This window comes from Dromiciops gliroides, chromosome 3 (genome assembly GCF_019393635.1).
Source record: "Dromiciops gliroides isolate mDroGli1 chromosome 3, mDroGli1.pri, whole genome shotgun sequence".
Lineage (NCBI taxonomy): Eukaryota > Metazoa > Chordata > Mammalia > Microbiotheria > Microbiotheriidae > Dromiciops > Dromiciops gliroides.
The window spans coordinates 448,728,503-448,752,037 of NC_057863.1; the positions used below are offsets into that span (position 1 = coordinate 448,728,503).

The 23,535-nt window shown below is 34.2% G+C and overlaps 1 protein-coding gene across 1 annotated transcript in view; it reads left to right on the plus strand.

The window, feature by feature from the left end:
• The window catches only part of LOC122749084 (sodium channel protein type 9 subunit alpha-like), a 126,865-nt gene that overhangs the window by 38,894 nt on the left and 64,436 nt on the right, over positions 1 to 23,535 (plus strand). Inside the window, exons 3-8 of the mRNA XM_043995259.1 lie at positions 363 to 481; positions 1,165 to 1,254; positions 6,026 to 6,154; positions 8,351 to 8,442; positions 10,365 to 10,556; positions 23,212 to 23,275. Coding sequence (XP_043851194.1) covers positions 363 to 481; positions 1,165 to 1,254; positions 6,026 to 6,154; positions 8,351 to 8,442; positions 10,365 to 10,556; positions 23,212 to 23,275 — 686 coding nt within the window. The remainder of the gene's footprint in view (positions 1 to 362; positions 482 to 1,164; positions 1,255 to 6,025; positions 6,155 to 8,350; positions 8,443 to 10,364; positions 10,557 to 23,211; positions 23,276 to 23,535) is intronic.

Sequence of the window (23,535 nt, forward strand, 5' to 3'; positions counted from 1 at the left end):
TAAAACATTATGTATGCCCATATTTATTTAATTTGACTCTAACATGATAAGAGACAGGTAGATGGCTCAGTGGATAGAGAACTGGACTTGGAGTCAGGGAGACCTCAGTTCAAATCCAGCCTCAGATGCTTACTTGCTGTGTGACCCTGGGCAAGTCACTTAATTTCTTGTTTGCCTTAATCTACTGTAGAAGGAAATGGGAAACCATCACAGTAACTTTTCCAAGAAAATCCCATGATGAGGTCATGAAAAGTTGATCACAACCGAACAACAACAATGATTAATGCAGACTAAAACTAAAGATGTGAAAATGATTAAATTAAAAGTTTTAATGTTTAATTTCATTCTCTTTCTTCCTGCAGACTTTCTTAGTATTGAATGAAAGGAAAACGATCTTCAGATTCAATGCCATGCCAGCCTTATACATTTTAACTCCTTTCAATCTTATTAGAAGACTATCTATTAAGATTCTAATAAACTTATATCCTTTTCTAGAGGTTCATTGGCAGTGTTGCTTCTTTAACAACAACAAAAAAATAGTAACATTAAATAAATACAACTCTTTTATCATCCAAATGTTGCTTTCAGTCTTTTTTCCCCTCTAAAAGAATCTCTTATTTTAGTTCATTCATTGCCTTTTAATTGAATAGGAAAACAAACAGAAAAAGTAATTTGGCAGTATACTGTACTGAGTACCAGACGTGGTGGTAGGAAGAACTTAATCCAGCCTCAGACACTTACTAGCTGTGTCACCCTGAGCCAGTCCTTTAACCCCTGTTGCTTCAGTTTCATGATGTATGAAATGGAGGTAATAATAGTATCTATGTCTCAGGTTTGTTTTGAGGATAAAAACTTAAATAATATTTGTAAAGTGCTCTTCAAATCACAATGTTACATAAATGCTAGTTATTATCATCACTCTTATAATAATCAGCATTATACACTGATCTGATAAATAAGTATGCTAGTTGTCAATTTGGAAAACATTCCAAATATCTCACAGTATATTTGACTGAAAATATTAAAAAAGGAATTCTTAAAAGTCATTTGGTAATTTTTCAAAGTAGAAGTTTTAAGTATTGGCTTTTAGATAAATGTCCTAAGCACATCTATAGGAAATCTCTAACATGATTTATCATTTTACTTTCCTTAATTCTCACCTACCCTATTCAACATGTTTATCATGGGCACTTTTATGATCAACTGTTTATTTTTGACAATGCGTACATCTCCAGCTTGGGCAAAGGCTCTAAAGTAAGTCAGTGAAATGCCTTTTAAGAATGCATATTATAAATAAGACCTTGGATTCCTTTCCATTACATAAAGTTGTTGAATCCTCTGTTTACTGTGTTTCAATTTCCATTGTGATCTAGTTGAAATTCTGTCTATGTATTTTCACTCTCAGAAATATGATAGTAGTATTTTCTTATTTAGTATTTTACATGTAAAAACAATTTTAACATTCACTTTTAAAAATTTGAGTTCCAAATTCTTTACCTCTCTCCCTTCCCACCCTCCTTGTTAAGAAGGCAAACAATTTGATATAGGTTATACATGTGTAGTAATGCAAAACACATTTCCATGTAAGTCATATTATAAAAGAAATGAAAGAAAGAAGGGAGGGAAGGAGGGAAGGAAGGAAGGAAAAGAAAAAAAAGAGAAAAAAGAAAAGAAACAAAGAAAATTTAAAATGTTAAAGTATGCTTTAATCTGTATTTAGACAGCATCAGTTCTTACTCTGCGGAGGGATAGCATTTTTAATCATCAATCCTTTAGAGTTATCTTGGATCATTGCATGGCTGAGAATAGCTAAGTTATTCATGGTTGATCATTTGTTGCTGCTAATTTGTATAATGTTATGCTGGTTCTATTAATTTCACTTTGCATAAGTTTATGTAAGTCTTTCCAGGTTTTTTTGAGAACATCTTGCTCATCATTTCTTATAGCACAATAGCATTCCATCACAATCATCTATGGCAAGTTGTCCAACCATTTCCCATTTAATGGAAATTCCCTCAATTTCCAATTCTTTGCACCAGAACAAATATTTTTGTGCATATAGATCTACTTGCTTTTTGTTTTTTATCTCTTTTGGGATACAGACCCAGTAGCAGTATTGGTGAGTTAAAAGGGTATGCATGGTTTTATAACTCTTTAAGAATATTTCCAAATTGCTCTACATAATGATTGAATCAGTTCACAACTCCACAAACAATGCATTAGTGTCTCAATTTTTCCACATCCCCTCCAACATTTGTCATTTTCTTTCTGTCCTTTTAGCCAATCTAATAGGTATGAGGTACTAACTCAGAATTATTTTAATTTGCATTTCTCTAATCAACAATGATTTAAAGCATTTTTCATATGGTGATAGATTTGATTACTTCATCTGAAAACTATTGATATCTTTTGATAACTTATTAGTTGGGGAATGGCTCTTATTTTTATGAATTTGTCTCAATTCTCTATATACTTGAGAAATGGGGCCTTTATTAGAGAAACTTGATTGAAAAATGTTTTTACAGTTATGATTGCTAACTGTATTTCCCTCTATCCTTTCCCCCTCCCACATTTTTATACTCTCTATCCTATCACCCTGTCCATTCTCAAAAATGTTTTGCTTCTGACTACCAACTCCCCCAATCTGCTCTCATTTTTCTCATCCCTCCCTGCTTCTCTCATCCCTTTCCCCTTCTATTTTGCTAAGGGTAAGATAGATGTCCATACCCAATTGAGTATGTAGGTTATTCCCTCTTTCAACCAATTTTGATGAGAGTAAAGTTGAAGAATTTCCTACCATTTTCCCCAGCTTCCCCTCCACGAAAAAGGTTTTTTTTTGTCTCTTTTATGTGAGATAATTTACCCCATTCTACTTCTCTCACTTTCTCCCAATTCATTCTTCAGTCTCACCCCTTAATTTGATTCTTTTTAGATATCATCCCTTCATATTCAACTCACACCTCTGCCCATATATACTCCTTCTAAATGCCTTGAAAATGAGAATGTTCTTATGAATTTCAAGTATCATTTCCCCATGTAGCAATGTAAAGAGTTTAACCTTAAGTCCCTTATAAGTTCCCTTTTGTATTTGCTTTTTTATGCTTCTTTTGAGACTTGTATTTGAAAGTCTACTTTACTATTCAGCTCTTTTCATCAAGAATGCTTGAAAGTCCTTTATTCCATTGAATATCCATTTCCGCCTGAAGGATTATACTGCTGTTTTGTGGGGTGGGGGGAGGGGTTCCGGGGAGAGTAAGGGATTCTTAATTGTAATCCTAGCTCCTTTGCCCTCCAGAATATCATATCCCACTTCCTCAGATCCTTTCATATAGATGCTGCTCAATCTTGTATTATCCTGACTGTGGCACCTTGATACTTGAATTGTTTCTTTCTGGCTGCTTGCAATAGTTTGTCCTTGACCTGGGAGCTCTGAAATTTGGCTATATATTCTTAGGAGTTTTCATTTTGGAACTCTTTCAGGAGATGATTGGTTGATTCTTTCCATTTTTATTTTACCCTCTGGTTCCAGAATGTCAGGGAAGTTTCCTTGATAATTTCTTGCAAGATGATGTCTAGATCCTTTCTAGATCCTTGTTTTTTATCATGGCTTTTAGGTAGACAAATAATTATTAAATTTTCTCTCCTTATCCATTTTCTAGTTCAGTTTTTTCTAATGATGTATTTCACAAGGTTCCACTTGCTTAATTCTAATTTTCAAAGAATGATTTTCTTCAGTGAGCTTTTTTACTTCTTTTTCCATTTGGCCCACTCTACTTTTTAAGGAGTATTTTTTTTTAATCAGTAACCTTTTATTTACTGTTTCCCATTTGAACAATTATTTTCAAGGCATTCCTCTCATTGGATTTCTGTACCTCTTTTATGATTTGATGTACTCTATTTTTTAAGTTGTTATTTTCTTTATTGGGGCATGGGTGGAGCAATGAGGGTTAGTGACTTGCCCAGGGTCACACAGCTAGTTAGTATCAGGTGTCTGAGACGAGATTTGAACTCAGTTCTTCCTGAATCTAGGGCCAGTGCTTTATCCACTGTGCCACCTAGCTAAGCAAGTTATTATTTTCTTCAGTATTTTCTGTGCTTCATTTATGAAGCTGTTGACTTTTTCATAATTTTCTTACATTACTCTCATTTCTCTTCCCAATTTTTCTTCTACCTCTCTTAATTGATTTTCAAAATCATTTTTGAGCTATTCCATGGCCTGAGACCAATTTATATTTTTCTTGGAGTCTTTGGGTATAGGAGATTTGACTTTCTTCTTATTTTCTGAGTGTGTTTTCATCTTTTGTGCCATGATAGTAACTTCCTATGGTCAGAATTTTTTCTGTTGTTTGCTTATTTTTCCAGCCTTTTTCTCTACTTTCAACTCTTTGCTAAACTGGGGCTATGCTTCCAAGGTTGAAGGTACATTGTCACAATTTTCAGAGGTTTTGTGCAGCTGTTTTCAGATATATTTCTAGGGACCTATAAGTTTTCTGTTCTTCCACAATGGTATAATCTAAGGAGAGGTATCTTTACTACTCTCCTGGACTGTGCTCTGGTCCACAAGTAACTATAAGTATTCTTTACTGCTCTGGAAATGTGAGTAGGGTCCCTGCTCCACTGTGCTCATAAGCCCCACTGTGCTTGCGCTCTTTCTTACCCATGGACTGCCACCCAGGACTGTGACCAACATTTGAGTATGGGCAAAGCAACAGAGTCCTGTTCTCAAAGCCAACAGAAAGACCCCTCTAATCTCCTTCTGACCAGTTGTTGAACACCCTCACTGTCTGCGTGATTAAGACTCTGAAAGCAGCCACTGCAGCTATTGATTCAATCTCTCCACATGGCTGCTACTGGTAGGCTGGAGCCTGGATAGCACTGGTGCAGTCTGTGTTCTGTCACCCTGATACGACACCTTTCCTGTCTACCTTCTAAATTGTTTTTGGCTGTAAAATTATTTCACACAGTCCTTTTGTGGGTTCTGATGCTCCAGAAATCATTTGAGGGCATAATTTAAAGGGGTTCTCAAGGGTGTTGGGTAGAACTCCCTAGGAGTTTATCTTTGCCCATAATCCTAATTTTGTACATATCAATATCTATGCTTCCACCCAGACAGCGTTTGGACAACTTTACCAGTATTTTATCTTATTAGTAGTTTAATATGCTATGCATGCATGCATGCTCCCCTCCGCTCTTCCTTTCTTACTTTTTAAAAATTTAATCTTTTTAAAAATTTTTTCCAATTGCATATAAAGATTTTTGGGGGTTCCAAAATTTTTCCTACCCTTCTTTCCCTTCCCCTTCCCAAAGCCAGCAAGCAATCTAATACAGGTTATAAATTAGAATCATGTTAAACATATTTCCACATTAGTCATCTTATAAGAGAAGAATCAGAACAAAAAGGAAAAATGCAAGCAAAAATTAACAACAACAAAAGTGAAAATAGTATGCTTCAATCTTCATTCAGACTCCATAGTTCTTTTTCTGAATATGGAGAGCATTTTCCACCACAAGTCTTTTGGCATTGTCTTGGATCATTGTATTGCTGAGAAGAATTAAGTCTATCACAGTTGATCATCAAACAGTATTGTTGATACTGTGTACAGTGTTCTCTTTGTTCAGCTCATTTCACTCAGCATCAATTCATGTAAGTCCAGGAATTTTCTGAAATCCATCTGCTTATCATTTCTTACAGCATAATAGTAGTCAATTACATTCATATACCAGAACTTGTTTGGCCATTTCCCAATTGATTTCCCTTCTTTTTAAAATTTTTATTTTGGTTCCTTCCCTAGAAACCTAAAACTCTCTGGGTATTTCCTTGGCCTTCAAGGTATTATTTCAACTCTTGCTATGGTAGTAATGGAGAAGATGACTAGTAGCAAGTGTAGTTACTTTAAATTATTCCCTTTGCTTGTTCTAAAGTACTCATTTATTATAAAGCTTTACACTAGCTTTCACATATTTATTTCATAATTATGGATGTATCATTCTTCCAACTAATGCACTTGTGGATACTTACTTTCAGGTTACCTTTCATTGGATTATATACTTTTGAAATAATTATAAATATCTTGGCAAGAGGATTCATTATAGGACCTTTCACATTCCTTAATGATCCCTGGAGCTGGCTTGATATAGTTAATCTTACAATTGTGTAAGTAAACTTTTTAGTAAATAAACAGTATGATAAGGGGGAAAAAGCTTTTGAAGGTTTGGAACTTTCCCTGATGTAACACTTGTGTAACTAAAATATTATGCGAACCATTATGTTCAAACTTTGAATTTTCCTAATATATTTAATGATCTCCAGCTGATTTTTATTTATTATCAACTTTAATCCTCAGAATTTGGAAATGCAGCTTCTATAATATGTGGGAAGTTTAGGGTTTTTTGCTGTTTTGTTTTGCTTGTTTTTTACATTTCAAAACTGGGGAAATTAATGTACAATCTGTGTATTGTCCACGTTGACATAAGAAAATGGTATGAGAATCCAGGGAGGAATTGGCTCTGGTCCCTTGATTCTCAACTTATCAACCATGTTGTTCCTTTCTTAAGTACTAAAATATATCCTAAAATCCAGACTCACTGCCAAGAAAAGTTTATGGACTACTGCTCTAAAGTTTCATAATTTACATATGTAAATACTGGACTTAATACATTTAGCAAACTTTTTTGCATTGTTTTGAAAGTTGCAAATTTTCATATTTTGTTTGTCAAAGCTTTTATGTTAGTTATGAGGCTGACATAGTAATTGTTTTATCTGTTGCCCCAGGAAAATTCATTTATGTAGATTTAATCTATTCATCAAAGAAATAGCAGTATAAATAAAGCATTCATGATACTGTGATGGGTAGAGTGGTGGACTTTGACTCAGACGACTTGAGTTTGAATGCTGACACTACTTGCATAACCCTGGCCGAGTCATTTATGTTCTCCCAGGCTCTGTTTCCTAATACATAAAATGGGTTTTATTATAGTACCCACTTTATTGGATTGTTTTGAGGATCAAGTGGAATAGCAAGTGAGCAAACAACAAATATTTATTAAGTACCTTTTTATGCCAGTCAATGTGATAACATGCACAGCGGTTATAAAACTTAAAATACTACATAAGTGATAACTTACATTTTTACAGACAACATACTTATATTAGAAACTAAGAGTATTTTTATTACCACCACCACCACAACTCCCTTTAGTTGCATAAATGTATTGCTATAGGTGCCTGGGATTTTGAGCTTGAACTTGAGAGATCATGTAGCCCCACCCTCTTGTTTTTTAATCATATGAAGAAATTGAGGCTCAGGGAGGTGAAATTACTTACTGAAAGTAACACACATAAGAAGTCAAAGAGCTCACGTTCTTTTTTTTTTTTTAGTGAGGCAATTGGGGTTAAGTGACTTGCCCAGGGTCACACAGTTAGTAAGTGTGTGTTAAGTGTCTGAGGTTGGATTTGAACTCAGATACTCCTGACTCCAGGGTCTGTCCACTGCGCCACCTAGCTGTCCCAAAGAGCTCACATTCTAACAGTAAATCCTGTTTTTTTACTTCTGTGTTGATTTCATTTTTAGAATTTTTAAAATTTGTTTTTCATTTCTGCAAAGTACCTGACAGTTTTCCATCATATCCTTATGGATAACATAGTGAAAAGTGGGATGGATAATAACTATTATGTACTATTAGTAGTAATAACAATAACAATAATAATAATACATTCACATAGTACTCCACATTATAAAGTATAATCATTTTACAGGTGTATAAACCGAAACTGAATGAAACTCATTGAACGTGCCCGGTGTCCTAAAGCTGGAACCAGGTCTCCAATTCTAATGACTCCTCTTTCCCACTATGCTTTAACAAACAAACAAACAAAAAACCTAGTAATTGAGCTTAGAGATAAAGAAAGACTTTTGTGGGCGGTGAAGATGGGTAGATTCTTGAGAAACATGACACCCATTTTAAAATATCACAAGGGAATGTCATGTGGAAATATGGTAAGACTTATGGGATTTGTTATGCTTGCCCTCAGAGGACAGAATAAGGAGCAGTGGTTGGAAATTAGAGACCTCTGGAGGTAGTGAGTTTCCCTCACTAGTTGATTCCAAACAAAAGCTAGATGTTATAGAGGGGATTTTCATTCCATTCTTGGTCTAACTGGCCTCTTTGGTTGCTTAGAATTGTGTGATTCTGTCCACTTCTTTTCTATTAAAATTAAATTTTATTCTACTATATTTAGAATAAAATGCCTAGAGAAAAAATGTTTAAAATGGCATTAAAACCCTGATAAATAATGCCATGTGCCTTTGAAACTGTCTAAATTTTGTATATTTTTCATTTAATTTTACAGATATTTGAGCATATTTGTAAACCTGGTCAACGATTCAGCTCTTGGAATTTTCTCTATCTTGAGAATTATGAAAGCTATTTCTTTAACTAAAGGTAAAAAGTGATTGACATGAACTATTTGTACTATTATTTCCCTTACTGTATATGTTTCAGGGTGGAGGAAATGATGGTGTGTTGTGTGTCATCTCCCTTAATGCAGCTATCTCAGAGTGCTTTCAATTGATACACTGTATTAGTATTGGGAAACTTTTGCTGTTCAGTTGTGTCTCTTTTTAATTCCATTTGGGGTTTTCTTGGCAAAGATACTGGACTAGTTTGTCATTTCCTTCTTCAGATCATTTTATAGATGAGAAAACTGAGACAATCAGGGTTAAATGACTTGCCCCTGGTTACATAGCTAGTAAGTATCTGAGGTCATATTTTAATTCATGTTGATGAGTCTTTCTGACTCCAGGATAGGCACTCTATTCACTGTGCCACCTAGCTGCCTGGGAAACTTTAGACTTGTTCAAATCATAGAATCACATATATATATATATATATATATATATATATATATATATATATATATATATATATATATATACATATATATATATACATATATATTAATATATATATATATATATATATATGAATCATTTTAGGTTACTGAGACCAACCTCCACATTTGACAAATGAAGAACTGAGGCCCACAGCAGCCAGGCAATATGCCAGTATAGTAAGTGCCCTTGAAAGTATTCCAATGCAGGTATTCCTGACTCCCAAGTTCAGAACTCTGTCCACTCATGGCATTTTATTTACTTCATTTTATACCATTCTTTTTGGTTTTGAACCCAACACTATTTCTATTATACTACACTTGGAAAACTATACATGCTTTCCCAGGGAAGAGCTATATTAAACATTAGTATCTTGTTAAAGTAAGAGAGCTGTATAATGAAACATGATATAATGACAAAGAATATGGATTTAGGACCAAAGGCCCTGGGTTCAAATCTCAACCTAGCTATTTACAATCAGTTTGTGCCCTCTTACCTTGATGCCCTTATCTGGAAAACAAAGAAGGTTTGTTTAAGTGACATTTAAGGTACTTTCCATCTTTGAAACTGAAATGTCTGAATTTTTTTTTCTGTTTTTGATTTTGGGGGAGTGGGGTGTGAGAATAATAGATGGTGATCCTTATTATTTGATAGTTGGAATAGCAAAAACCAGAAATTATAGGTTAATGTATTTAATTAGGAAATTATTCTTTACATATTTAACATTGATTTTCCAATCAAAACCAGCCTTTAAGACTTCAATTTAAAGTATGAATTTTCAAGTCTAAATAAAAGATATATAGTTAAAATTTTTGAGAGGTGTTCTATCAAATAAAAAAAAATGAAGAAAGTAATTCCTAATTTTGCTTAGTGGAAAATAGGACATTTCAATCTACTGGAAAAGTTGAATTCTTAATAGGCAACATTGTTTATTAATAAAGTAAAAAAGAACTGACCCCCAAATTACTGAAGTGGCTTACAATATGAGTACCATAGGGGAAAGAGTACTACACTTGGAGTCAGGAAGACGTTGGTTCAAATTCTTTTTGATAATATCAATAAACGGTATCATAATTGAAATCATTTTTCATTTTGCCAGAAATTACAACTCAGCATATTCTTGTTGCTTTACAAATATCCCATTAACAGAGATCCATTTGTTATTCATTAACCAATTAAATTAATGAATGATCTTTATATGAGGAAGTCTTACCAAGTAGGTCATTAATTTGAGCATTCAAGCTAGTCTTTAAGGGAATATTTTGCCATCAGGAAACATGGTCAAGTTAGATTTACAGTGAATAATTTAGCAAACATTAAACTGAAACTTTCACTGAGATCTAAAGCACATGTTTTATATGGTCATCAGTTAGAACTGTTGACATCTTTTCTAATTGGTAAGATAATTTATAATGAATCCACTCTGATGCTTTATTTCACCCTAGCATTTCTACCTTTTCCTTCTTGTTTCAGGCCCAAGATCTATTGTATGGACACTGACTCGGTCAATGAAGATGTTTTCAGAGACAGTGTTCCTGATTGTGTTTTGCCTGAATGTCTTTGCTGTCATGGGGATGCAACTATTTATGGGCAAACTGAAGCAGAAATGTCAGAGATGGCCTCGAGGAGAGAAAAATATCACTGAGACACCATGGGACAATGAAGGTAAGTGTCACTACTCTGAAAACATGTAGGCTTCCAGCAATGTGTTAATGCCAGACATCAGAGAAATCATAATGGATCAAATGAATTAACTAAACTGAGTAGGATTGTTTATCGGTCTTATGATTTTTGGTTAGTTGTCCCTTTCCCATCTGAGTTGAAAAGACCTGTTTTCTCTGCCAATATTCAAATAAAGAAAAATGAATGAGGGAATTATCCTGCAAAATTTGTTATAAAAAAGACCAAATGCAAATAGGTTTTGATATTATACAAGAGAAGCTGAAATTGGGTCCTTACAGATATCCCTTTTTGAAAGGAGAACAACAAATTTGCCATTTAAAAACTAAACTTGCTAAGGCATTATGACATATATAATAGCATAGACTTCCAGTTAGGACACCCAAAGACTGGGTTCAAGTCCCAGTTTCTATCTGTATAACTATGGTATTTAACCTCTTTGAGGTAATATTTTCCTTACCTGGAAAACTAGAGATGCTTCATATTTGACCTGCCTCACAAGATTGTCTGTTGTTTTTTTTTTTTTTTAAGAAAGTACTTTGTTGTTTCTAAATCTAAAAGCTCCATAAAAACCTGAATATTCTTTACAGAATTGCCTAATAACTGAGAAGCCAGATTATATTATTAGAATTTCTATTCCTATACATCTGGAAGAATGCATATACTTGCATTCTTCTATGCAATGTGAATACTCTGAAGTACACTTCTGTGAGAAGTATTCCTTCTTCCATATGAAATCATCAGCCAACTCATGTGTATTTTTCAAAGCTGTTAAAAATGTTGACAGTATTTTTCTTGACAACCAAATTTCTATTGGTTTCAAAAGGATTTATTTAAAATACATCAAATAGAGGATCCTGTTTAGTTCGTGGTCAGGCAAACTTTTTCTATTATATAAAAAGCTCCTAGTTATAATCCCTTAAGTTAATGTTCTCCAATCTTTTGATTTCCCATCCCTATAAGTAAAAAGCTTTTGAGCACCATCCAACATATGCATATTAATTTATAAAGCATATTTCTATGTTATCATACTGATATATACATTAAAATATATGAATTATAAGTATTTACAATATTTTATTTCACTTAACAAAAGTCTTGATAATTTCAAAATTCTTTGCCAAATTTTTTGTCAAATCTAATTAAATTTTTATTTTTTCACATCTTAATGTGTTTGAGGAGTTCATGCTAGAAGTAGGGGAGGATCACTTCTGCCACTTTCTTGTACATTTTTTTCATGCTGTTAATATCATCTTTGAACCCTTGATTTCTTTGCAGAAAAATTTTTGGTCACTTGGATATTTACTTACAGTTGGATAATCTACAAATCCATTTAATTGGGCACATATGAATGGAAATATGTGAGAATATAATAAAAAAATAAAGATAGCGCATCCCTGTTAATGGCTCAATATTTTGGAACTCCAACTGCTCCTTCAGAATAGCTTGTGCATCATACAAAGCACACATTAGTAAAGCTCAAATTTTTTTGTGTTTTTAAGATAAAAAATATTAAGACATGATTTTTTTTGCTATACCCCAGTATTTCGTGTGCCCTGTTTTATTGACCTCCTTAGGGTGTTGTGCCATCCCCCCCCCTTGGCTATACTCAATTCCTTATTGTCTTTTTGGAAAATAAGTTTTTATGAATATATTTTGTTTCTATATGCCAACATTTCCTATTGTATTCCCCCTATTCCCCTTAACAGAACAAATATATATGGAGCAATGGGGTTAAGGGACTTGCACAGGGTCATACAGCTAGTGTCAAGTGTCTGAGGCTGGATTTGAACTCAGTTTCTCTTGAATCTAGTGCTGATTCTTTATCCACTGTGCCACCTAGCTTCATGGAGGACAGATAATTTCTAAAAGGGAAAAAAGAGATCAGCAAAAATAATGAAAAAAAAAATTAAGGCTGGCATTATATGTAGTGTTCCACAATTGTGGTTTCCTATATAGTCAGATACTTTGGGAGGGTAGAGTGATTTTTTTGGAGCAAAGCTTATTCACTAAAATTTTGAAGCATTTAAATTTGATTACTTTGTTATTATTGTTCGTTCCATTTACTGTGTTGTCATTGTGTATGTTGTTTTCATTATACATAAAAGCATGAAGGAAGGATGGTGACCTAGGGAAATGTATGATGCATGTTAACCAAATCTATGGGTAAAAAATAGTGAATGGATGGTTATTCCTGTAGATTCTTAGCAAGACACTGGATCTTAGGAGAATGAGAAGGGTGACAGAAGGGAAAAATTCAGTCTGGGAAGTCATAAGAAGTGGAGCGTCTCACAACAAAGGAGAAGGGTAGTTTAAATGTAGTCACTTTAAGTAAGAGGTATGTATTTATGAGGAGAGATGAGGATTTTGTGATGATTTTAATGTAGGAGTTATCATTACATTGAAAGGCCATCTTCTCTGAGAGAATGCTTTGTTTCCATCAGTAATACCCATATTTGTTAAAAAAAAAAAAGAAAGAATATGTGAGCTCTTAGAGACAACTGGTACATAGCATGAGATGGGATGGCCACTGAGAAGGAGAACAGTCACGGAGGACAGTTGGAGGTAGACTTGCACATCATCTGTGATGCATGGGAATTTCTACCATATGACCCTGCTTAGATATATTACTTTTCTCACAAATTGATATGCTGAGAAAGAAACAGTGAAAAAAAGGATAGTTGGGCAATATTTACAAAGTTAATGACAGAAATTGGTTAGAAAAGAACACACAAACTCCATGTGCCAGATATTTTACCCCATGAAGTACACAGAACAATTAAGGAATGAATAAAGGTATATCCCACAAAGGAAAGAATACATTTCAAAAAAGTGAAAAGGAAGTATTTAATAAAGAGAAAAGAGCAGAGAAAAATTCTTAGAAACAATTCCAGTAAAAATCAAATTAACAAGCATAAGACATTTGATAGGGAGATCTTGAACTAACCATGAAACTGAGAAAAAACATGAGATAATATTTAAAGAAAAGAAATAAAAATAAATCAAATTTTAATAATAGCTCTAACTAAGGAAGGAATTAGAGGGATAAGGAAGATAAGGAAGAGAGACTATGGGAAAAGAGTGGCATCAAAGAAGGTCAAGAAAATCCAATAAAACAGGAAGGGGATTTGAAAAAAATCCTAAGATACTAAGATAGCAAATGATGGAAAACACAAGGCTGACTCTGGGAACAATGATTATCTGAGTGGGAAATGAAGGCTAAAACCCGATAAGCCCAGAAGGATATAATTTTAATATAATGAAAAGTTTCTAAAATCAAAATATATTTATAATAGAAAATATTAGAAGCACCTTCAATAAATACAGAAGTAAAGCAAGGATGATACTCCCTTTCTTATTTTCATGGCATTCTTCCAACACCAAATATTCACCTTTATGTTCTGTTTCCCCATGTTTTTATGTACATATTTAGCTATATTGTTACAGAACTGATATACTTTAATATTTAACACAGCATCTTCCTTTCCACTGAAGCAAAAATATTTCAAAATTAACAAGTATAAAATTACAGCAGAAAATTCTAATTACAAATAAGACATCATAAGTTCTGCTAGTGCTCTACTTGATGGCACGGCTCCAAATCATGATTGAGAGAGACTTTTATTTTAAAATTGACTTTTTATACTAAAAGGATTCATTAAGTTATTTCTCATTAAAACTCTATCTGTGGGAGGGGGCAGCTAGATGGCGCAGTGGATAGAGCACCGGCCCTGGAGTCAGGAGGACCTGAGTTCAAATCCAGCCTCAGACACTTGACACTTAACTAGCTGTGTGACCATGGGCAAGTCACTTAACCCCAATTGCCTCACTAAAAAAAACAAAAACAAAAACAAAAAAACAAAACTCTATCTGTGGGAGCAGCTAGGTGGCGCAGTGGATAGAGCACCGGCCCTGGATTCAGGAGGACCTGAGTTCAAATACGGCCTCAGACACTTGACACTTACTAGCTGTGTGACCCTGGGCAAGTCACTTAACCCCAATTGCCTCACCAAAAAAAAAAAAAGTAAAAAACAAACCCCTATATCTGTGTATGCAATTTATTTTCCAAAATTATAATTTTTTATTCTGGACTTAACAAACATGAACAAACACAAATAATTTCATTTATGAATTATGGGATAAAATATTTACAGAAAACTTTAGATGTATATAATGCACAGAATAGATACTATATGTACATATATATATGTGTGTGTGTATTTGACAGCATAATCATTGCCCTACTTATCAATGTCTCTGAACTTTATTCTCCTCTACTTTGTCTATTTTATAAAATTTCCGTTGATTTTTTTCTTCTCTGTCAATTCTCACCTTACAAAAAAGCTCTTTCTTGTAATAAAAATTTACAATTCAGCAAAATAAATTTATACATTGTTCATGCCTGAACACACATCTTTTTACACCCACACTCGTGATTAGAGGTAGGAAACAGGCCTTTTCATCAGTCTTCTATAGTCATAATTAGTTATTGCATTGATAAGAATTCTAAAGTTTTTTCTCATTTTTTCAAATAAGAAAAAGCAGATAGATTCTGATGAATGCTAACTGTCCACATAGACAATGTAATACCAGAGCCAAATATACAGAGGAAAGAATTGAAAACAAATAAAAAGGAATTTTTTGCACTACTTCACAGGAACCTAGCTCCCTTCCATTTCATTGTGAATAAAGCAAAATAATTTTTTTTCTCTTCCTCTCTCCCATGGGACTTGTTATGTGTTGGTTCCATGAAAAAGTGTTGTTTTTTTTTCGGGGGGAGGAACAGGACATGATAAAAATGAACATATGACAGAGAATAATAGTTTTTTTTTCCCCACTTTTCCCCCCAGGGTATCCCTTTATCCATTTGTAAAAACTTGTGAACTTGGGAAGGGAGGAGATAAAGGGGAGAAGGAACAAGGAGAGGAAAGAGGAGAAGGACGTAAGGAGGGATGCAGAGAGGGAGGGGAGGAGAGAGAGAGAATATATTTAAGCATGAAAGAAAATGAAAAGAAGACATATTGCAACTTGTTTCTATGGAATGGAGAAAATTTAAAAAAAAAAAGATTAAAACAGGTTTGCAATCCATCAGAGTTCTATTCATTATTCTATCCTTCATCCTTTTCTCCATTTCCTCTTCAGTACTTTCTTCATTAGTTTCCACCAAACCTTCTTCCGTTTCGTCATCATCATTATCATCTCCTCAATATTTCATTTTTGTTCAGTCATTTCAGTCATGCCTTACTCTTTTTGACCCCATTTAGGGGTTTTCTAGTAGCAAAGATACTAGAGTAGTTTGCCAGTTCCTTCTTCAGCTCATTTTACAGATGAAGAATTGGGGCAAACAGTTAAGTGTCCTGCCCAGGGTCACACAGTTAGTGTCTGAGTTTGAACTCAGGAAGAAGAGTCTTACTAATTTCAAGTCCAGGGCTCTATCTACAGGGGCACCTATCAGAAAACAAATAGTACTTTAAAGTTAGATATCATGTTTGATTGTCTATCTCTTCTAACTCTTCTACATGCATCAGAATTTCCAAATAAATCATGTTTAGGAATAATTTTCTGCTTTTTGCCTGTTTCTTCTGGCTGCTCTTATTCAGTCTGACAAATATTTTATTAACTCCTTCCCAGATTTTCATTTGATTTAAGTTGAGTTTGAAGATGGAGCTGCATTTTCATTAAGAAGAAACTCTTCAAAAGAAAAGTTATTTTCAATGTGAGAGTTTTCATCAAAATAAAAATTCTGCATGAAACTTGATTTAATGTCTGCAAACTTTCTCACTTAGACCCCATTCAAATAATGTAGTACCTCTTTATAATCAGCCCCAAGAAATACAGATAGCTGTGGATCATTGACAATGTGGTTACCCAGAAGGTAGGTATTTTGGCAATAAATTCTGACCACTTCAAGACAAAGAATCAGCAGAGTTTTATGTTTCTGCTATAGTTACAAAATTTCCTTATTAGCTTCCTCATTTAATCTGTTTATTTCACTAGGTATTCCATTAATTTGTTCAATTGTTTCTTCTTACTCTTTTTTTTAAGGTTCTTCACCTCTATCATGGTTTGGAGTTGAATTCATTCCTTCCTGAAAAAATTGACTTTGACCCCCAGCCCTAAAATGATTGTGCTCTGGATTCTCCAACTCAGGAGTGTTAGGGAATTGGGAGAAGCGTGTAACTGCCTTTCAGATCACATTCCAAAAGCCCTGGACAGTGACTTCCTTACTCTGGGATTTCTGCTCCTGATCTGGAAAACTCAGACTAGGTGACAGCTGAACTAATGATCTTTCATTAATATGTTCTCTGCTTAGAACCACATCCAGCATCACCACAACCACCATTACTCTTCCCTCTGCTCCCCTCCCATATTTCTCTTTATATTACCACTGATCAACTAGGCCTCTGGAACACTACAACCTTCTTTTTTCTTCAATAGGTTGACAGTAGCCAAAAATGGTTATACAAAAGCAATCAAAAGGCCAGAAATAAAACAAAGTAAACTAAAAGAACCCATTGTTGCATATTCTGCTAAGTTATTTAAGAAATTCAATTCATTTAACAAGCTTTAGTTAAACAGTTTCTATGTAGAAATAAATCTTGTATATGAAGGAATTGGCATTCAAAGCTGAATATGAAAGGGATCCTGCCTGTATGAAGCATATAATTTGTAAGAGAAATGAGATCTCGACATGAAATAATAAAAATGAGAACATATAAGTACAAAAAAGAATGACTGAGAATATTAATATTAATAATTAATATTAAGGGAATGATCTTTTCTGGCTGGGAGAGTTGGGGGAAAATGTAGTGAGAAGGTAGTATTTCAGCTGGGCCTTGAAACAATTCAAACATGAGAGGAGAGAACTCTAGGGTAAAGGAATAGCCTGAGCAAAGTCCAAGAGGTTGTAAATATCAGGAAGCATTCAGGGAATAAAAAATATTCTATGCTGTCTTGGAGCACAGAATACATGTAGCAAAATAGCATAATATGAGGTTGGAAAGGTAGGTTGTATTATCACTTGGACAGCTTTGAATACTAGGCTAAGGGCATTGGACTTGGTTTTGTACCATGGTCTGTTTGCGGGGAAGTGTTAACAGTAAATTTATAAAGCTATGCATTAGAAGGATGAATCTCCAAGGCAGTGGGATATGTGTAGCTTACATCAAAGAGATGTGAAACTGAAATGAGGAAATGGGTTAGGGTTCTGTAATAATCTGATGCCATCAAGTTATCAGTGAGACTGATGTGACTACTTGATTCCAGCAGAGAACACTTGGATCAAGAATATATCCAGCATTATTTTCTCTGATTGATAACTTTGTATTTCCATAATATTTGCTGTAAGAAGTATATAATGTATCTATAACCTACCAGTACAGTTGGAAAGGCAATTTAAATTACATGACTTTAAACATCACCGTCAATGTCAAATACTTATAAAAAAGAACCAATTGAAAAGGGAATTGAAAAAACAATTAGGATACATTTTACTTTTTTATTAGAGGCAAATATAATTGTGTTTTAAACATATGCCTTTCTGCTAAAAATTCATTCATGGAAATAAGTGCAGGGTAGCAAAATGTTTGACTATAAAATCACAGAATCTGAATTTGAAGGGTCCTCAACAGTAAGCTATTCGAATCCTTTTCTGAATAAGAATCCCCTTTACAACATATGACAAATAATTATCTATTTAGCTATGCTTCAAGACTACCAATCATGGAGAACCCACTTTTGAATCTCTCTAAATTTAAGGAAGTTTGTCCTTACCTCAAACCTAGCTCTTCGTTTTTGCAACTTGTCTTCATTGTGCCAAGTTCTTCTATGGCAAATGCTTTTTCTACCTGACAAAATTTTATTATCCAGTATGTTGACCCTGGATCTTTTCTTTCCCCTAACTGTACTCTCTCCTTTGTACATCTCATGAACTCCTACAGTCCTATATAAATTCCTCCCAAATTCTTTAGTTCTAACCTTACTCTGAAGGTTCACTCCCACTTTCCTATCATTTCCCCTTAGAGATCTTAGTTATATCCTAATTGCAATGTGGATAAAACTTAAATCATTATTCTGAATTTCACTATGTCTATTAGTTCCACCATCACTGTCCCAGTTACCACACTAGAAATGAGTCATCTAAATTTCCTACTTCTGCATCCTGTTGATCTGAAATTTATTATATATCATGGATGCATCTCCACTGCCCTCACCCTAATTCAGTATTTCCTTATCTTTCATATGAATTGGTTTACTTCCAATAAATACTGCACAAAATTGTTAGAATGATTTTCCTAATCTATTGTCCCAATCATGACACTCCCTAGCATTTGATGGTTCCTGGATTTCGAGCAAATAACAATTATTATAACAATTGTGGTAGTAGTAGTAGTTAGCTGTGGTAGTTAGCATTTATATAGCACTTTTATGTTCGCAAAACTCTTTACAAATCCTGCCTCATTTTACAACCCTGGAGAGTATTTGGGCTAGCAATGGAAGATACACCATTTTCTGTCCTCAATCTATCTTTCCTACTTTTTCTTATAAGTTTCCCTTTCATGAATCCTAAGTGAAAGTCAAGTTGTCCTCAACATTATCTGAACAGATACGTGCCTGCTTATCTCAATGCTTTTGTCCATACTTTCTATTTTCTGGAATATATTGGGAGTATCAAAATGTGTTTGCTTTTCATCAGAACAAATAGAGACTATTCAGTGTTGTCCAATGTGGGCAGCATCATTAGCCCTGCCAAACCTGAGGTCTTCTTGGTTTCATTTTAATAGAGTAACACCTGAAAGGAAAAGGCTACCTTTTATCCCCTGATTTGGGCAGTTATCTTAGAGACCTGTGTAGCTCTACCAAAAGATAAAACATTAAATAACTCTAAGGATGGTGTTCATAGGAGTTCTCTTCTTTCCTTAAGGCTAAATTTTGGGTGTCTGGGACAATCCAATTTGGAGAGCAAAAGTGCATTGCTCCTGTCCAGATTGATTGGTTATCACATAAAGCACATCTCTGGAGCCTATGCTGACCTAGCCTTTTCAGAACTCATTTTATTTAAGTCACATAGAGTTTGATGAGATGGACAGTGACCAGTTAGGCCTTTTACAAAGTTCAGGAGTATAACAAGCAAGCAATATTGCCATAAAATCTTTCACCTAATGATACACAAGCATTTGTGTGTTTACTTGGGGGTCTCCTTTATAGCATCACTTTTCTTTTAGTTGTTAAAACATATAGATAATAGTCATCAAGGCTACAGTTTTGCATGCATCCTCAAGAAAAATGTCTTTCCTCAAATAGTAATCTAGTAAAATTCTATCTATCAGGGCAACTAGGGAGTACAATGTACAAAGCACCAGCCCTGGATTCAGGACGACCTGAGTTCAAATCTAGCCTCAGACATTTGACACTTCATACATCTCTTGACATTTTTCTCAGTATTCCAGTTACTTGCATACTGTGTCCATATGTGCACATCTTATCCAACATACTGCATGATTAGATCTTTGAGAGTACTGACTATGTCTAATTATGGGATTAATGCTTTTTTTCATTCACTCATATCAACTTTTATGGTAGAAATTGGTATCATGGGAGGTATGAGGAAAAAAATGTTCTACATAGGTGCTCAGTAATTGCTTTAATTTCCTTTTCATAGGTGGTAAACTCATTTTTTACATTTTGGATACTGGTAATTTGGTTTTCTTCTTTTTAAAAATCAAATTTAACAATATTTTATGTATTTGTATTTAATAAAATCAACTACGGGTTTTATTTATTAATTCAATAGTTTTCTTACTTTCAATTAATCTCTCCTTTGATTTTTAGGATTTACAATTTGATATGTAATTGGGGATTTTAAATATTCTCTTTTTTCTAGTATTGTTTTTCATTGCATGTGCCATTAATTGATCTTGTCTTTCTCTTTTTATTGATGTAAACATTTAGAGATACAAATTTTCCCCATAGTATTGATTTGGCTGTGTCCCACAAATTTTGGTATCTTGTATAACTCTCATTTCTTTTCCCAATTTTTCCTCTACCTTTTTTGATTTTTAAAATCCTTTTAAGTTCTGGTAAGACTTCTTTTTGTGTTTATACAAAATTCACATTTTTCTTTGAGTCCTTGATTGTGGCTGTTTTGACATTGTTCACTTCTGGTTTTATATCTTGATCCTCCCTGTCACCCTAGTAACTTATTATGGCCCCAAACTACAGGCCTTTCTTGCTGTTCTTTTTCAGAGTTATGTTTGGGCGTCTTTAGGTTTTTGGTATTTCCATGGTGATATTCTCTAAGAAGAAATATGATCACTGCTCTTCTGGTTTGTGCTCTGATTTTTATTCATGAAAGGATCCTGTTCTCATGTATCCACCAGTGTTAGCATTCCTCTTGACCCTTGGACTATGACCAGATCCTCTATTCTCCTGCAACTTTGCTTACTATTGCTTCCCTCCAGCTTGAAATTAAGACCAGAGTCCTTACTACCCCATTAGAAACCAGAAGCACTCTTCTCTACTCTAGAACCTCAACTTGGCCCTCTGCTCCCCTACATAGTTGTCCAAACCCCTTGGCTGTCTGTGGGATGATAGCAGTTGCTGTTGCCCAATGTAGCTACCCCCAAGGTAAAGCCTATGCTATCTATGCCATGCTTCAGGGGCCCATCACTAGCCTGGTAAGACAAGTTTATCCAGCTGACTTCCTAATTTTTCCTGGGCTAGAAAATTGTTTCACCTGACCTTTTATTTATTTGTGGCTCCAGAATCCAACTTAAGGTATAATTTTAGAGTTTTTTGGAAGGAAATTTGAAAGAGCTCAACTGAGTGCTTCTCTACTTTCCCATTCTGGCTCCTCCCTTTCTCCTAAAATTCATTTCCTAAGCATATACCATATTAGATAGCCCTTTGCTCAAGAGTTTATATTTTATTTGGGAGTTAAAATATCATAAATATGCAAATAATATTTTGAGGAAAGAGCACTACCTTTGGGGATCAGAAAAGTCTTTATATAAGCTGGACCTTGATGTAAGCTAAAGATGATTAGAAATGTAGATAAAGAGGGGAATACATTCTAGCAATGGAATCAGACCATGTGAAATTTGACAGGAGATTGAATTATGAGTTCTGGGAATGACAGAAAGGTCAATTTGGCAAGAATATAAAATCTCTGTAGCTATATCTCCCAGTTTTTGTTAAGTCATCAACAAATTTGATATTCATAATATTCACAGGTGGAAGGAGTAACATTCATCAAAGAGTTTTTCTTTTGAGAACTATATGAAAACTATCTTTCTGCTTTCCTCTCTCCCCTCCTTTCTCTTACTCTCTTCTTTCCTTCTCTGCTCTCCTCTATCTTTCTATATCTATTTCTCTCCTCTCCTTTTTTCTCTCCTTTACTTTCTTTCTCTCCTCTTTCCCCTCCCCTCATTTCTTTTCTTCCTTTCTGTCTTCTTTCTCCTGTCCTCTCTCCTCTCCTTCTCTTTTCCCTCTTCTTCTTTCCAGCCCCTCCCTTGCACATATGTATAATGTTTTATATAAAAGCTAGTTATTATGTAGCAATATCAGAATTTGAACCTAGGGATACAATTCCCAAGCTAATGCCCTATTTACTACAGCAAATCTAGGGCACAGGATATAAATTAAACTATAAAATAAAGATTTAAGTCAATATAAAGCAATGGAAAGAGAAAAGTCAGGGCTTCTGGGTCAAATTCAAAAGCAGGAAGCTGGAATGAGAGATTCAATATACCTGAAAGTTATTTATGTAATAACTATTTATTTAACCATTTACTATATACAATTTGATGCTAAAGGTAACAAAGCCAAAACCAAAAAAACTAGGCAATTTATAGTTGGCATTCTACTTGTGGCTATGCATTTCGTTAGGGGCCTGGAGTTGTATTTATTTTCTGTACACTGTATCCTTCTTCAAGGTGCAGAATTGAGAACCAGTTTTGTGGTTTAAATGAGAAAGGTTTTTCATGTGATTATAATTCAATCTGACAAATCTGTATTCAATTCCTATTGTATATAAATATAACCTTGTAAGTAGAGGGTGATATGAAAAGTTTTGATAAGACAAGTTACTTGGATCTTTCAATTTAGAAGGGGCATATGATTCATACTCGGGTAACATCTATCCTTTTATAAATTACAGCTAAATGCAACAGTAAGGTATGTGGGTTCCAAGAGAAAGTAACTCATTACCCTTCTAGACATTTATATTTCAGTGTGAAATATGTCTAAAAGTTGAAGACATACCTGATCATATAGTAGGGTAAGGAGGAGGCAGTGCTGCAGAATAAGGAGAGTGATTATTTTGGAATTGGAGGCCTATGATTTGATTCCCTACCTTGACATTTATTATATATGTGATCTTGGACAAGTCTTATTCTCTTTCTCTGCCTCAGTTTTTCCACCTATAAAAATCAAGGCTTGGAATTTATGATTTCTCACATTTATTCCCTCTCTAGATTCTGTAATACTAAAAATATAAAATTGGAAGAGAGGAAAAATCTTACCTACTGTACTATTCTGCCTAGTGTTTAACCTTTATATATGGTATAGTTCAAAATGAGCTTCTAATACCCTAGGTAATTCAGAAGTAATAAATTATTTTATTCACATTCTTTCCAAATAGACTATTTTTATTATTTGGAAGGACAAAAGGATGCCCTACTTTGTGGTAACAGCACATATACAGGGTAAGTAGTACTGAATTATATTGTTTTGCTCTATAGATCATATCAGGTTGTGATGTAATATGAGTCAAATATTCTTTCTTTGAGTGTTTGCAATGTACAAAACATTGTGTTGGGATGTGATGTAAAGGATACAAAAAGGTCTGATATAATATAACAATACGCCCTGTTTATACAGCACTCACAGTTTAAGCCCTTTTCTAACAATGAACTCCTTTAGCTAAGGAGTGCAATTATTCTTAACACTTTTTTTATAAATAACC